This window comes from Podarcis melisellensis (genome assembly GCF_964234715.1).
Source record: "Podarcis melisellensis genome assembly, chromosome: 13".
Lineage (NCBI taxonomy): Eukaryota > Metazoa > Chordata > Lepidosauria > Squamata > Lacertidae > Podarcis > Podarcis melisellensis.
This window is the reverse complement of record NC_138545.1, coordinates 51,494,692-51,508,880: the sequence shown is the minus strand read 5'-3', so window position 1 is coordinate 51,508,880 and position 14,189 is coordinate 51,494,692. Positions and strand designations below refer to the sequence as shown.

General features: G+C 41.9%; 2 protein-coding genes across 3 annotated transcripts in view; one reads left to right on the top strand and one right to left on the bottom strand.

The window, feature by feature from the left end:
* MSANTD3 (Myb/SANT DNA binding domain containing 3) overlaps positions 1 to 14,189 on the top strand; it is a 177,614-nt gene that overhangs the window by 77,790 nt on the left and 85,635 nt on the right. The gene's annotated exons all lie outside the window — the stretch shown is intronic.
* Positions 2,810 to 12,363, bottom strand: PDCD6 (programmed cell death 6). 2 transcript variants are annotated; one of them, XM_081884481.1, is made up of 6 exons: positions 12,253 to 12,363; positions 12,076 to 12,137; positions 7,900 to 7,944; positions 5,197 to 5,355; positions 3,708 to 3,817; positions 2,810 to 3,202 (listed from the first exon to the last, which is right to left on the bottom strand). In XM_081884481.1, exons 1-6 carry the CDS (start codon positions 12,303 to 12,305, stop codon positions 3,104 to 3,106), a joined length of 528 nt encoding a protein of 175 aa, XP_081740607.1. In that variant the 5' UTR covers positions 12,306 to 12,363; the 3' UTR covers positions 2,810 to 3,103. The 2 variants fall into 2 exon arrangements, with proteins under 2 accessions (XP_081740607.1, XP_081740608.1); XM_081884482.1 differs by having other exon boundaries at positions 5,203 to 5,355.

The following is a 14,189-nucleotide window of genomic DNA, read 5'->3' as shown; positions in this document are numbered from 1 at the left end:
ACACCCTGCCAAAATTCTCATGGTTTTGCTTAGAGAAATACAGTCAAGAGTCTCTCCTGGGAACCTGCATGTTCATGTCAAATCATAGCTTATATTAGCATTATGTGCAAACCAGCTCTACAGCAGTCATTCCCAAATAGTGCCCTGGGAGTGTTGCTGCTATATTTTAAGAAACTATTTTCTTTAGTCTTCTAGAAGTTTGGGAAATGCTGGTCTGGAAAAGTATGATTTGGTGTGTGTGCTTAATAGCAATAGCATTTTGTCATGTTTTTCAAAAAAAAATTGTAGGAGACAGTAAATGGAATCATGGGTGTCTGTCTAATGGACTTGCACAGTTACAGTCCCTAATGCAGTATGGATCAAGTACTTCGCACACACACCTACTGATTTGTACAGCTGTCAAATGAGAGGGCAAGCCTCTTCGTTTGCCATGAGTTCGAATGAACTTGCAACCATGTCTGCCCTTAAGAGTTCATTTGGCAAGATCCATCAGCCAGGCTTAGGTCAACTCCAGCTGTAGAAAAGCCTTCCTGCTTTACATCAACACAAAAGTTATACAATATATCGCCAACTCAACAGTAGCAAAGTACTTGGTAACAGAATGGCATGTAGTGAAGCAAGATGTTGGGATAGCATGCAAGACTTTTGTGACTCAAGAACATATCCGGATAGCATTATCTCACAGCTTCCTTCAATAAGCCACCAAGCGAATTTTCCCTCTTGGTATGGTGATGGGCCTGGGAGTGGTAATCAGATGTCTGTGCCTTCCTTTTCTTCAGAAAGTGGTGGACCTGGCTGGCCACAACAATTGGGCTTCCAGCAATCAAACTTTGAAGATGATCTGAGGCCTTTGGTGGTGGTAGCCAAATACACACCTGAATAATGTAATGGGGTGAATGTCATTGGCAGTGACCTTACTGCCAATATCATGAGTCGGCTTTGAGGAAAGGATGCAGCTACATTGACAAGCATGCTTCTACAACTGGTTCCCCATTATCCAGACCTTCAAAGTAAGTGCATGAAGTATATTGCCATATTGTAACTTTATTGGGTTAACACAAAGGAGGCTGGGTATTATCTCCCTTAGAAAAGAACTGTGCCATAAAACAAGAACCAAGAGTTTTGAATGTCAAAGTATCTATCTATGCTTGGAGCTCTTAAGTGTGTGTGCAGTGACAGAAAATAACACAATCATAGATCTGGTTGGAAGAATAGATTTGAAGGGGGGGAGGTGGTCTTAATGGGAGGTGGTTGGCAGCTGGATTCAGCAGTGAAAAAGCAGATGGGGGAGGAAAAACTGGTCACATATTACCATGGCTTAATATAACATACATGAAGTTCTTCTGTTTACAGTGCTGAACAGAAAAGAGAATTGCCCCAATTAATGTTTTGGTGGGATTTGCCTCCACTGCTGGACTTAAATGATCCTTGTCCTCTTCCTCCTTTGTGTTTTCTTTCTTTTTCGGGGGGGGGGGGCAGCGCTGCCAGTCCCATCTTTGACTGATTTGTGTGCCCAACACTTTTGTAAAATTTCAATGTGGTTAGAGGTCCAAACATATTTAGCATGGCATGTGAACATGACTGCTATGTTCTATTGTACACAAAAACTGAAGTGGCTGTAGTCTTTAAAGCTATATTAAACTGACAATTTTTCTTCTATCCTAGAAATTGATATTCATGCATTAGCTCAAACTCTGAGTGAAATGAATTTGCAATCAACTGAACTGGCAAAGATTGTTTCACCATAGCAGAAAGCTAATCAACATTAGATCTTAAGGGGTAGAAAGAAAAGACATGGCTCAAATCAGTATAGCATCTGAAGCCTGTTCAAGGTAAATATTAAAGTGTTTTTGATGCATTCCTGAACTGTGGGTAGCTGTTCATATAATTAACAAAAGTACATTCTGGTAAAGCCTTTAAAGTTTCAGCACTTGCTTTTCTGTTTACTCTTATGGTAAACCATGCTTAATGCTAAGCCTTCTCTGACAAATTTACAATTAAAAATTAAATTTAAAAAAAGCTTTTCCAGAGTCTGTGTGGCATTGCTGTTTCCTCTTATTTTTATCCTCTTCTGCTCCTAGTCTGCAGGCACTGGTTTACTGTTCTTGTATACAAATCTTAATGGCACACCCATACACCCCAGTATAGTATTGTCCGTCATTCTCCATTGGACGTCGTGTGATAGTATCCAGCTGTGGAAACCATAAATTCCATCACTTGCTTAAATGTGAGACAATATATTCTAGAGTGGAGCTAAAGTTTTGCCATTCTTCTAAAGTGAAAGAGAATGCCACTTTTCACAAATCTCAATAACATTAGCTATACTAGAGACCTGGTTTACTGTATACTTGTATAGTGTATTCAGAATTGGAAGTGCTTGGTCTCCATTACACTTAAAACATTACCAAGTTCATGAACGGACACACAAATTGACATTCATAACATTCTAAATAAGTAAGTTATTGACCCTCACTTGAATTTGTCTTAGCCATCCACTCTGTCCATCTTCTGTATTTCCTCTTATTTTCAAAGTGACTTTTCCTGATGGGTCCATTTATACCCTGTCCCCTGTTCCTAACCTCACCATTCCTTTGGGCTTTGGTGGATATTGGGATTATTTTTTTGGCCACTGGGCTACCAAGGCAAACGAAGCACTGCGTAAGTTCACTACCAAAATGACAAATGACCAAATGTATGCATGATGTTGCCCCCAAACAAAGGAGCAGAAGCATGCGTCCCTCCAAGTAACTCACAGCTGTACAGCTAAAATGCCTATGAATTTCAAATCATCCTTGATATGGACACAGGGTACAAGTCAGGCTTTTTTTAATCTCTATAAAAAGGTAAACAAGGCACATGCATTGCTACTACTGTTTGGCATTTCAAAAAGTTCCAAAACATTAATGTACATAATGCAATGCTGAGTTTTGAAGCAGCAGGTGATATTGGACATGATTATTAGTAATTATTATTATAGAGAAAAATGATATGCTTCTAAACATCCTCTCTGCAACATTTGAGAGAGTGAGAAGCTATCCACTTATGTTTTGGAATCAGGCAGCTGGCAACTCTGGTCCACATTCTAGTGCAAGAGTTTTTGCTGTCATACAACACTGAAGACCATGGAGAGATACTGTTCATAAGACACTTGGATCCAGCCATCCTGGTCAGTATCATAGCGTCTGAAGACATCCGTCCATTTCTGAAAAAAACATGTTAAAACAGATTTACCTATAGATGAAACTACTGAGTTCTTCTACTGAAACGTAGCTTCCATTTGTGAAACAGGAATCGAAGCTGAGCGAATGGTCAGCTGAATTACTAGAATACATAATCTAAAGGCGTATATAATCTAGAGGATTCTACTTATAAATTCCTTATTTCTACTTCTAGTCCTAGAAAAATTATTTACTGCTTGCTGCTCATTGGAACAAAAATGCTGATGGTGCAGTCTTTAGAGCCACACTCTCACTGCTTACTATGTTAAAATAAACAGTAACTAGCATCTTCCTGAAAAATCAGATTTTACAGACAGCACAAATGAAGGTGACAAAATAAATACTGAAGAAACTGAAAAGCACTGAAAAACAAAACACTATCACTAAATTCAAATCGGCAATGGATTTTCAAATTATTTGACATATATGCTAAACTTACTGTTACTTGGTCGTTCTAAATTGTAACTATTCAACAGCCCAGTTTGTTACCTGTATGACAACACAACACTGGATGAAGTCATCAAAAGCCACTTGTCCTCTTCTTTGTCTGTCAAACTTCTGAATGAGGAGATCGTAGAATTGGTCAGATAGTCGATAACCTTGAAAGAATTGAAGGTATTCAGAAGCAAAGTAAATAAAAAATGTAAGTCTACGAGTCTTCTGTGTTATGGATTAATTAGGCAACGATATGACACTGCAACCAAAACCAAATTAATTTCATTGATGGAATGAACCAAAACCACACAAAACACCACAAAACAATACAACAAAGTCATAAAAACTACAGGAGATTCATGCAAACTCAGGACCACTTAAATTCAATAGCAAAAATGTGTTGGTAATGCAAACAAGCAGATGCTATGCTGCACGCATAGTGTGGTCACCTTACTTTCCAAATATGAAGGCAAAGGTTTATTAAAATTAGGAAAAACCAAATTAATTTCATTGATGGAATGAACAACATACGTCTAATAAGCAATGATGGAGCCTTTGGCAGAAATTAAAAACCCTTCAGCTTTGCCCAGTCTTTTTGAAGGTCTTCAACTGTGGACCAATTCCCCATTTATGAATGCTCTATTTGCACATGACCATGCACAAGCAGTGCTGGGATTCCAGAAACAGATCCCAGAAATGTGAAGCACCCTGGTGAGTCCTCTTGGCTTACAAGGAGACCCTCTTCAGAGCCCAGAATATATCCTCTGGGGAGGGTTTCCTTTGTGAGGCAGGAGGCACAGCAGGGCCTTGCAGAGGCCTCGTGCCTAAAAGCTGACATGTGGAGTAGAGTAGCAGCTGCCGCTGCTTCCCCTCTTGTCAGCTGTGTAAGCTGTGATGTCCCTCCAGCTCACAGCTTTCAGTGTGCAATATCCTTGATCATTCTTGAAATACTAATTCTAACAGTGCAATTCTAATAAATGCCTACTTATTGAAAGTCTTCCGAAGTTCAGTGGAGCTTATGCTGAGGTAAATGAATAGAGGATTGTAGCTATAAATACTTTTTCTCCAGCTGCTCCTTGGTAATAACTAAAACCAAGTTCTTAGATCTTTAAATAAATTAGTAAAGGTGATATGAAGCTACTTGTAAAAACTAGGAGGAAATTTTTATATTTCAGACTTGTAGTTTTTCTCAGTTAAACAATTACTCTAAAATGGTAGTGTTGGGGTAGTATTTTCAGACTTCTTCTAGAAGGACAAAAACAAGCTCATTTCCTCTTTGGAATATTTCAATGTGATAAGGTTTAATCCTCAGTCTAGATCAGGGGTACGCAACCTTTTTATACCTACTGCCCACTAATGCCTCTTTCTTGATGGTCAAATTTCCCTACCACCAACCAGTGCTCAATGGAATGATTCAGCTTGTGCCATAGAACCCCCTACCGCCCACCTAGAATCCTGAAATGCCCACTAGTGGGTGGTAGGGACCAGGTTGACAACCCTAGATGATTGTGATACATGATCAATATAATTACAAATGAATTACCAAAACCTGTTAGTGCTTGCTTTAGTTCATGTTTGTCAATCATTCCTGAATTGTCTCTATCATACGTGCGAAAGACATTCTGCCAGTCAGATACGTATTTCCAGACTCCTGTGAATTCATTGAAGTTCACACCACCTTTGTTCTCTCTGTCAAACATGGCTGAAACAAACATTCAGAATATTAATTCATTTAAGTTACAGAATGAGACACCAATCATTCTCTATTACATTTCTGTTAAGATTAGGAGAAAGAAATAACTGAAATACCTCATTAAAAAGTTTACTATATGGATTTTTACCTTTTAATGCAATGAAAAACAAGGAACAGTGGTAGAAGCAGCTCTTATGTAAACTGATATGGGTTCTAAAAAGAATTCAGTATAGTCAACACTTTTCCTTGGATAAAGGTTTCTTAAAGGGTGGCTCTTCTCAATGCACCAGAAGTCCACAGATTCCCAAAATGGAATCTAAAATAATATGACACAGGCAAGCAACGAGCCCATGGCGAAGTGCTCACTCTTAAAAAAGTTTTCTTGGTGGAGAACACAGGATGAATACACAGGATGAATATGACCAAACAGGTTAGATTCGGTTTTAGGCCTACTCTATGGCAGGTATTGCAGCCTAAGGAAAATCATATTTCTACGCCAACGTGTCTTAATGTAGCTCAAAGGGGCCTTGTCAGGTGGTTAGCAATCTGCTTAATAATGGTCTGGTGGAGAACATCAGATGGAACCAATGAAGTTCCATTGTGATCAGTTTGCATTACATTCCGCAGATTCAATTGCTCATATTCACTCCAACTTAAGATGCCACAATTTCAACATCATTAGAAGCGAAGGCAGCAAAGATACCATCTGGTTGCCTTTCAGCTACTATTGTCTGAGGAAGTGGACGAGGGATGAAACCAGCCATGCACTCCTAGGTTCCTTGCCCATCTCTGCTTCTGAAAACTTGACTCACCTTCAGTGAATATCAGTTGTGGAATGGTGATGTCCGCTTTTGTTTTTAAAGGAGAGAGCAATTTTAAAAAAAATCTAAATCTGGATCCTACACCTTTGGAAAATTTCTAATCTGCCATTTTAAAGCAACACTTTGCAACACCCCCCGATTTGATCCCTTCCAGCCTGGTATGGAACAGAAACTGCTTTGGACATCTCCATGGATGACCAGCACTGAAGAACAGATGGGAGAGAAAAGTGCAAACCTGATGGTTCATTTTAACTTTTCACACATTTTCCACATCAACCATAGAATCCTTATGTGACATCACCCTGGGAGCATTCTTTTGCCGTGGCTTTGGTCCTACCAGGAGGGTAGGATCCAGAGGACGCTGTTAGATGACTTCCGTTTTACTTCATGACCTTTGGGATGCCACAAGGTTCTATTCTTTTCAATATCTACATTAGAGGTAGGAAACCTGGTGTGCTCCAGATGTCCAACTCCCATCAGCCCCAGCAACAAAATCATGGGTATAGTCACCTGGAGGTTTGGGCAGAAGGCACAAAGCTTTTATCTTCTAATCCCAAGAAGGTGGCAGAAACACTAAACAGATTTCTCCAAGCAATTTTGGTTTGGATAAGGGCACTGTCTCGAGACAGACAGATGCCAACAACCACCAAGAAGCTGATACTTAAATCTCTCATTTTGCATTAGAATAATGGAGTCCTCAAGCCTGCCTGCCTTCTTCTTTCTACTGAAGGCAGTTCTTCCAGTTTTCTGCCCAAAGCCCTTTGTCAAACCTGCAGTGTTCCCTGCATGCACTGGTTGTTTAGTAAACAAGTGATTTTATCAATAAAAATAGATGGATTCAGTCTCAGCTTTTGTCTCTTCACTTTCTATGAGTCGTTGGAGGGAGCAAGCAGTGTTGACACGGTGTTCAGGAAGATTTGGTCTCCATCCACAATTAACCCATGCTTCAAGATAGCTCGGCTTCAGATTTTCTTAGGAATCTGTATACACTCAACAAGGACAGTTGTTTCATCCACATTGTTCCTTGAGTTTTCTCTGTTCTTGAAGTTTATTATACTGCTCTCTGTTTGTAGTCCTCAATGTCAATCCTATAGTATGAGTGTTTCAGCTTGAGAGGATACACCTTTCAGAGCTATGCCAAGGTCAGTGGTTGCCTGCCCACTTGCCTCACCTCTGGATAATGTGGGTTGCTATTACCAGTACGGTTCTCCACACACATAGACCATGAAAAAACCAACCCCCGAATGCTTACCTATAACTGGTTCTTCAACTGGTGAATTGTACCATCGCATAACCAGACTCCTCCACTGCAGCAGTCAGTAAAGGAAGAGTGGAAAGTTGGGGTCACACTGCCCTGAGGGCAGACATCCCATCAAAAATCTGCCATCTAGCTCTAGAAGTTTCAAAATTGTGCTCTATGCAACCGCAGAATCCATGTGAAAAACCACACATATGACCACGCAAAAGCAACTCAGTAAAACAGCAAGCAATGCATTTGAAACAGGGAGTATTTTGGTCCCTGTTGCAGATAATAAACTATGTAAATAGTAATGGGCTAAGAGGGCAATGCAACTGGACGTCATTTCAAACAAAATATTCTTCCAGTTCTCACCACTGAAACAATTTTGTTTAACTATTTTATTGACATACTACGAACCGCCTAAAAATGCTGCTTGTGAGTGCAACCCGCCCCCCCCCCAATGTTAAAAGTATGATGTTATGAATCACTTACATATGATAGATCTAACAGTTGCTGGATTGAATGGAGTCCATGTTCCTAAAAGAGAACGGAAGCAAATCATTAAAATATGTGTGCAGGAAAAGCTAAGTGTTATGAACTCTTGAAGATGAGAGGATAAGAACCATTAAGACAGAATCAATACTGATTCTCACTCTCGGTCCCCACCACCATTTCTTTTCTTTTCTTTTTTTAGCTTTATACGATACAAATACTCCTTTACTAATAATTTACAAAAGATTATACCATTTTAAAAACATTGCAAGGGGTTGGATTAGATGGCCCTTGGGTCCCTCTTCCAAGCCTACAATTCTATGATTCTACATTCTATCATTCTTACAGCATTAAAGACTGCTCCATCCCAATTCAAAAAGTAATGAATCAAGGAATACGTTCGCCCAATGCTGCTTTGTGCAGCTCCTTAAGTCGTAAAAGCCAACTGCTTCTCGGGATCCTTTCATCTGCTGCACAAACTAAGCAGGACTGCTGCCCCTTCACACCAGCCAATACAGAAAGTGATTCTGCTGAGTTCAGGCAAGGAGCTCACTGGTGCACTAAGGTGATCCTGCTTAGCTAGCTAGCTAGCTTCCCTTTTAAGCCTGATCTTCCTGCAATTTTTGAGGGAAGTAGAAACTCTCAAAGGTTTATTGTGGTGCAGTCTTAAAGGGAAATGCCTTTGGGGGTCTCGCTCCCCCTCCCAATAGACAGCAACACCAATTAAGGCATGAGGAACAACCAGCAGGCCCAGGCAAGTGGTTTTAACAGAGGTGCGAGGTAGGCCATTTAGCAAGCTGCTCTGTGCAGCTCCTCCCAAGTTGTAGGGTAGGGCTTGGCACAAACTACGAAGTGAGAAGATGCAAAGGGAGGGGAGGGATAAACAAATCAACCCTTCATGATCATGTTAGCTCCTTTAAACTCAAGTGCTCTCAATATATCAATGTAATGTGATTCCAAGCATCTGAGAATAATGACCAGGAGGTTGCTTTTGTCCAACCTGTTACTTTCAAAAGCCTCCCTTTTCACACACTACTCCAAGTTATGACTCTGTGTCCTCATATCTTGCCAGCTATCACCTAGAGACAAGAATGCCCCTTAATACATGTTGGGTTACCTCTGGACTTGTAATATTCAAAGAATAATCAGGGGCAACAATTTTGCCCCATGCTTTCAAGGGATATTCAAGTAGGAGCAAATTCATTTTAACCAGTCTTAATAACTGTGAGGTTTTTTGTATGTATACTGCCCTATACCCATAGGTTTATAATCAAAAGGGTTAGGTATGCTGGATTTTTCTAACATAAATACTTACATGAAGGACCCTTTGCACTTCAGAGACTTTTGCTTTTTCTGCCTTATGTTGGTTATGTAACCAGTGGTTAGGTTGCAGCATATTCCCCTTATTACATACAATTTTCTATCATGAGCAACGTTCACAGTTTCCTGACTGGGTACACACACAGTGGAAAGCCATAACTGGCACAGAGATGCATAGGATAGCAACATAACAAATCTACATGTTCTTGTGAACTTTCCTATGGAGAGGTGTTTAGGAAATCAATGTATTTCAAGAAAAAAAATACAGATGGACGGGGTGTCAATAATAAAATTATTATTACTAACATTTGTGTTTCAGAACAGTGTACTTTTTTTGTTCTCCCAATAACTGTGCAAAGTTGGCTATGCTGTAAGACTGACCCATCCCACCCTCACAAAACACAAAGCTTTAGGGTTAAGCAAAGAACTGGGCCAAAGTCTCTCTAATCAAAGTCCAACCTCCTTTTTTGCCTTTAAAACTCTTAAGTAGCTACTTATTCTCCCCTGGCCTCCAGGCTTGGGAAGCACTCTGTTCTGTCCACTTTGGCTAGAGATTGTTGGGCAGGCATAGGCAAACTCGGCCCTCCAGATGTTTTGGGACTACAACTCCCATCATCCCTATCTAACAAGACCCGTGGTCAGGGATGATGGGAATTGTAGTCCCAAAACATCTGGAGGGCTGAGTTTGCCTATGCCCATAGCTGTCAACTTTTCCCTTTTCTTGCAAGGAATCCTATTCGGAATAAGAGAATTTCCTTTAAAAAAAGGGCAAAGTTGGCAGCTATGCCTATGCCTGTTGTTGGGGATATGAAACAGGACATTCTCATCAATTGCAGTGTTTCTTTGGAATGCTCTTGCCCTGGGAATGCCCACCTTTCAGCACCATTTATAAGCTTCAAGATATAATAATAATAATTTTTTATTTATACTCCCCTCATCTGGCTGAGCTTCCCCAGCCACTCTGGGCGGCTCCCAATTAAATGTTAAAAACAGTACAGCATTAAATATAAAAAACTTCCCTGAACAGTGAACAGCCTTTAGATGTCTTTTAAAGATAGGATAGTTGCTTATTTCCTTCACATCTGAAGGGAGGGTGTTCCACAGGGTGGGCGCCACTACCAAGAAGGCCCTCTGCCTGGTTCCCTGTAACCTCACTTCTCGCAATGAGGGAACCGCCAGAAGGCCCTCGGCGCTGGACCTCAGTGTCCAGGCTGAATGATGGGGGTGGAGACAATCCTTCAGGTATACTGGACCGAGGCCGTTTAGGGCTTTAAATGTCAGCACCAACACTTTGAATTGTGCTCGGAAACATACTGGGAGCCAATGTAGGTCTTTCAAGACCAGTGTTATGTGGTCTCGGTGGCCGCTCCCAGTCACCAGTCTAGCTGCCGCATTCTTTCCCCTGGGCTGGCCAATTTTACCTTCAGTTTTGCTATTTCTTTGGGTGCCCTTTCACTATTAGGGTTGTTTCATTTATTGCACAACATGGGTGTATTCTGAATTAAAATGAGACAGGCACGGCGGGAGAGGGCCTTTTCAGTGGCTACTCCCGGGCAAAGTTGGAACTTCCTCCCTAGAGAAGCTAGACTGCTTGTTCCAGCAGGGTTTGGGGAACAGACTGCTTCTACCAAAAGGGCTGCTGGCGCCCTGCTCTTTTTATTGTAAAAGTCCATATGTTTTTAACAGCTATGAGAGAGCGTTGGTTAGTTTCAATTCTAATAATGTTTGTTTTTTAAACTATTCCCTCCTGCCCCTATTATTTTTAGCTGTTTACATTTCTATCTGTACACCACCTCAAGTCCATCAGGGGGAAAGGTGAGATATAAATAAAATAAAATAAAATAATAATAATAATAATTTAAATCATGAAGAAATCCAGTTTTAATTCTATCAGTGTTTAATTATTTCCTCAATGCTTCCTCTCTATGCTTTTAGCTGTTCTCATCTGTAAACCGCCCTGAGTCCGAGTCAGGGGGGAAAGGTTGGATATAAATAAATCTGTATATTTACTTATAATTAATATAAACTGTATTATATTTAATATTATTTATTAATATAAATACATTAATGAGAATAATTTACAACCCCCTTAGTTTCTCTCTCTCTATAGTTTGAATTATACCTTTTTTTCCCCTGATGGACTTCACCTCAAGTCCATCAGGGGGAAAGGTGAGATATAAATAAAATAAAATAAAATAAAATAATAATAAAAATAATTTAAATCATGACAAAATACAGTTTTAATTCTACAAGTGTTTAATTATTTTCTCAATGCTTCCTCTCTATGCTTTTAGCTGTTCTCATCTGTAAACCGCCTTGAGTCCGCGTCAGGAGGGAAAGGTTGGATATAAATAAATTTATCCATTTACAGTACTTATAATTAATATAAACTGTATTATATTTGATATTATTTATTAATATAAATACATTAATAAGAATAATTTATAATCCCCGTAGTTTCTCTCTCTCTATAGTTTGAATTATACCTTTTTTTTCCCTGATGGACTTCACCTTTTAGCATCAGGGGGGAAAGGTTGGATATAAATAAATTTGTATAAGTATTTACTTATAATTAATATAAACTGTATTATATTTGGTATTATTTATTAATATAAATACATTAATAAGAATAATTCACAATCCCCATAGTTTCTCTCTCTCTCTAGTTTGAATTATACCTTTTTTTCCCTTCAAATGCTTGTTTCACCCACTCGCCCACCCTCCCAGCTGTTCCCATTTCTCTCGGCAGGCCGCCCTGCGTCCCGGCCAGGGGAAAAGGCGGAGTACCACCAAAGGGACGCCGCCGTCGGGGAGGCGCCGGCCAGGTAGGCCTCGCGACGGGCCTCGTCCACCCACCGTTGGAGAGCGCTTGCTGGAGCTCCACGTCCGAGATGACGCCGCTGCGGTCCTTGTCGACCCTGAGGCAAAAGACAACGGGCAGCGGTCACCGGGGGCGCGTCGGCCAAAGGGGCGAGCCGGCCCACGCCAGTCCCCGGCTCGGGCCTCCTCCTCCTCCCGCAGCCCCTCGCTCACCTTTGGAAGACGCCCCACAGGAAGTTGGCGTCGGCTCTCCCCATCGCCGCCATCGCCCGGGCTGGACGCGGGCGGGCGGCCGCTCCTTCGGGGACCTGGGGTTCCGGGTCGGCGTCGCGGAGCGAGCAGGAGCCGCTTCTTCCTCCTTCTCGGGCCGCCAGAAAGAAACGCCTCGGCGCCTCGGCTCCTCCTCAGGCCGGCGAGGAGGGAGGGAAGGAGGGAAGGAGGGAGCGCCGCCTTTCCTCGGCAGGCGCCGCCTCGAGGCGCGGGAGGTTCTTCGCGCGCGCGGACGGCGCTCCCGCGGTGCCCGCGTGGCATCTGCTCGTGGGGACGGGGGGCGCGTGTAGGGTGGCGGCGGAGCTGCGAGCTCAGGACGAAAAGCCACATGCAGTTCGGTGCTGGCCGTCGCCTCACCTCGAAAAGGACCTTGCGGAATTAGAAAATGATAGAATCACAGAGTTGGAGGAGACCCCAAGGGCCATCGAGTCCAAGCCCCTGCCAAGCAGGAAACACCATCAGAGCACTCCTGACATATGGTTGTCAAGCCTCTGCTTAAAGACCTCCAAAGAAGGAGACTCCACCACACTCCTTGGCAGCAAATTCCACTGTCGAACAGCTCTTACGTCAGGAAGTTCTTCCTAATGTTTAGGTGGAATCTTCTTTCTTGTAGTTTGGATCCATTGCTCCGTGTCCGCTTCTCTGGAGCAGCAGAAAACAACCTTTCTCCCTCCTCTATGGGACATCCTTTTATATATTTGAACATGGCTATCATATCACCCCTTAACCTCCTCTTCTCCAGGCTAAACATGCCCAGCTCCCTTAGCCGCTCCTCATAGGGCATCGTTTCCAGGCCTTTGACCATTTTGGTTGCCCTCCTCTGGACACGATCTTTTATTATAAAAGATTATGATCTTTTATTATTATTATTTTATTTTTTGATTTTCAGTTTTATACATTTCAATAACTTTACAAACGTTTCAAAACTCGACTGAATCCTTCCCCCTCTTTCTGCGGTTCCTTAAATTTATTTTTTATATTTTCTGCGTATTCCAAACTAACTTATTATTAACTTTAAATATACAGTAGTACCTGAGCAGAACGCAGCCCGCGCCTGCGCATTCACGGGTCGCAATTTGCTGCATCTGCGCATGTGCGTGACGTCATTTTGAGCGCATGCACGAGCGGCAAAACCTGGAAGTAACACATTCCGTTACTTCCAGGTTGCCGTGGAGCGCAACCCGAAAATGCTCTACCTGAAGCAACTTTAACCCGAAGTATGACTGTATACTCTTATAAAACTGCAGGTTATTACAATAATCCTGCCAATGTTCTTACCTGTTTACAGTTTATTTGTAAATATTCAATAAACCATTTCTGTTCTTTTATAAAAAGTTGGTTGTCCCACCGAAGTGACCAAGGCTGGATGGAGAGATTTCCTCTCCAGGGAAGGCTGGGAGTTTGGGGCTTCTTCTTCTTGTTGTTTAGTCATTTAGTCATGTCCAACTCTTCGTGACCCCCTGGACCAGAGCACGCCAGGCACTCCTGTCTTCCACTGCCTCCCACAGTTTGGTCAAACTCATGCTGGGAGCTTCGAGAACACTGTCCCACCATCTCGTCCTCTGTCATCCCCTTCTCCTTGTGCCCTCCATCTTTCCCAACATCAGGGTCTTTTCCAGGGAGTCTTCTCTTCTCATGAGGTGGCCAAGTATTGGAGCCTCAGCTTCAGGATCTGTCCTTCCAGTGAGCACTCAGGGCTGATTTCCTTCAGAATGGATAGGCTGGATCTTCTTGCAGTCCATGGGACTCTCAAGAGTCTTCTCCAGCACCATAATTCAAAAGCATCAATTCTTCGGCGATCAGCCTTCTTGATGGTCCAGCTTAGTTTATCGAAAAAGCGAGTGAGAGGTGGCGGCATGAGAAAGGTTTATGAAATGATG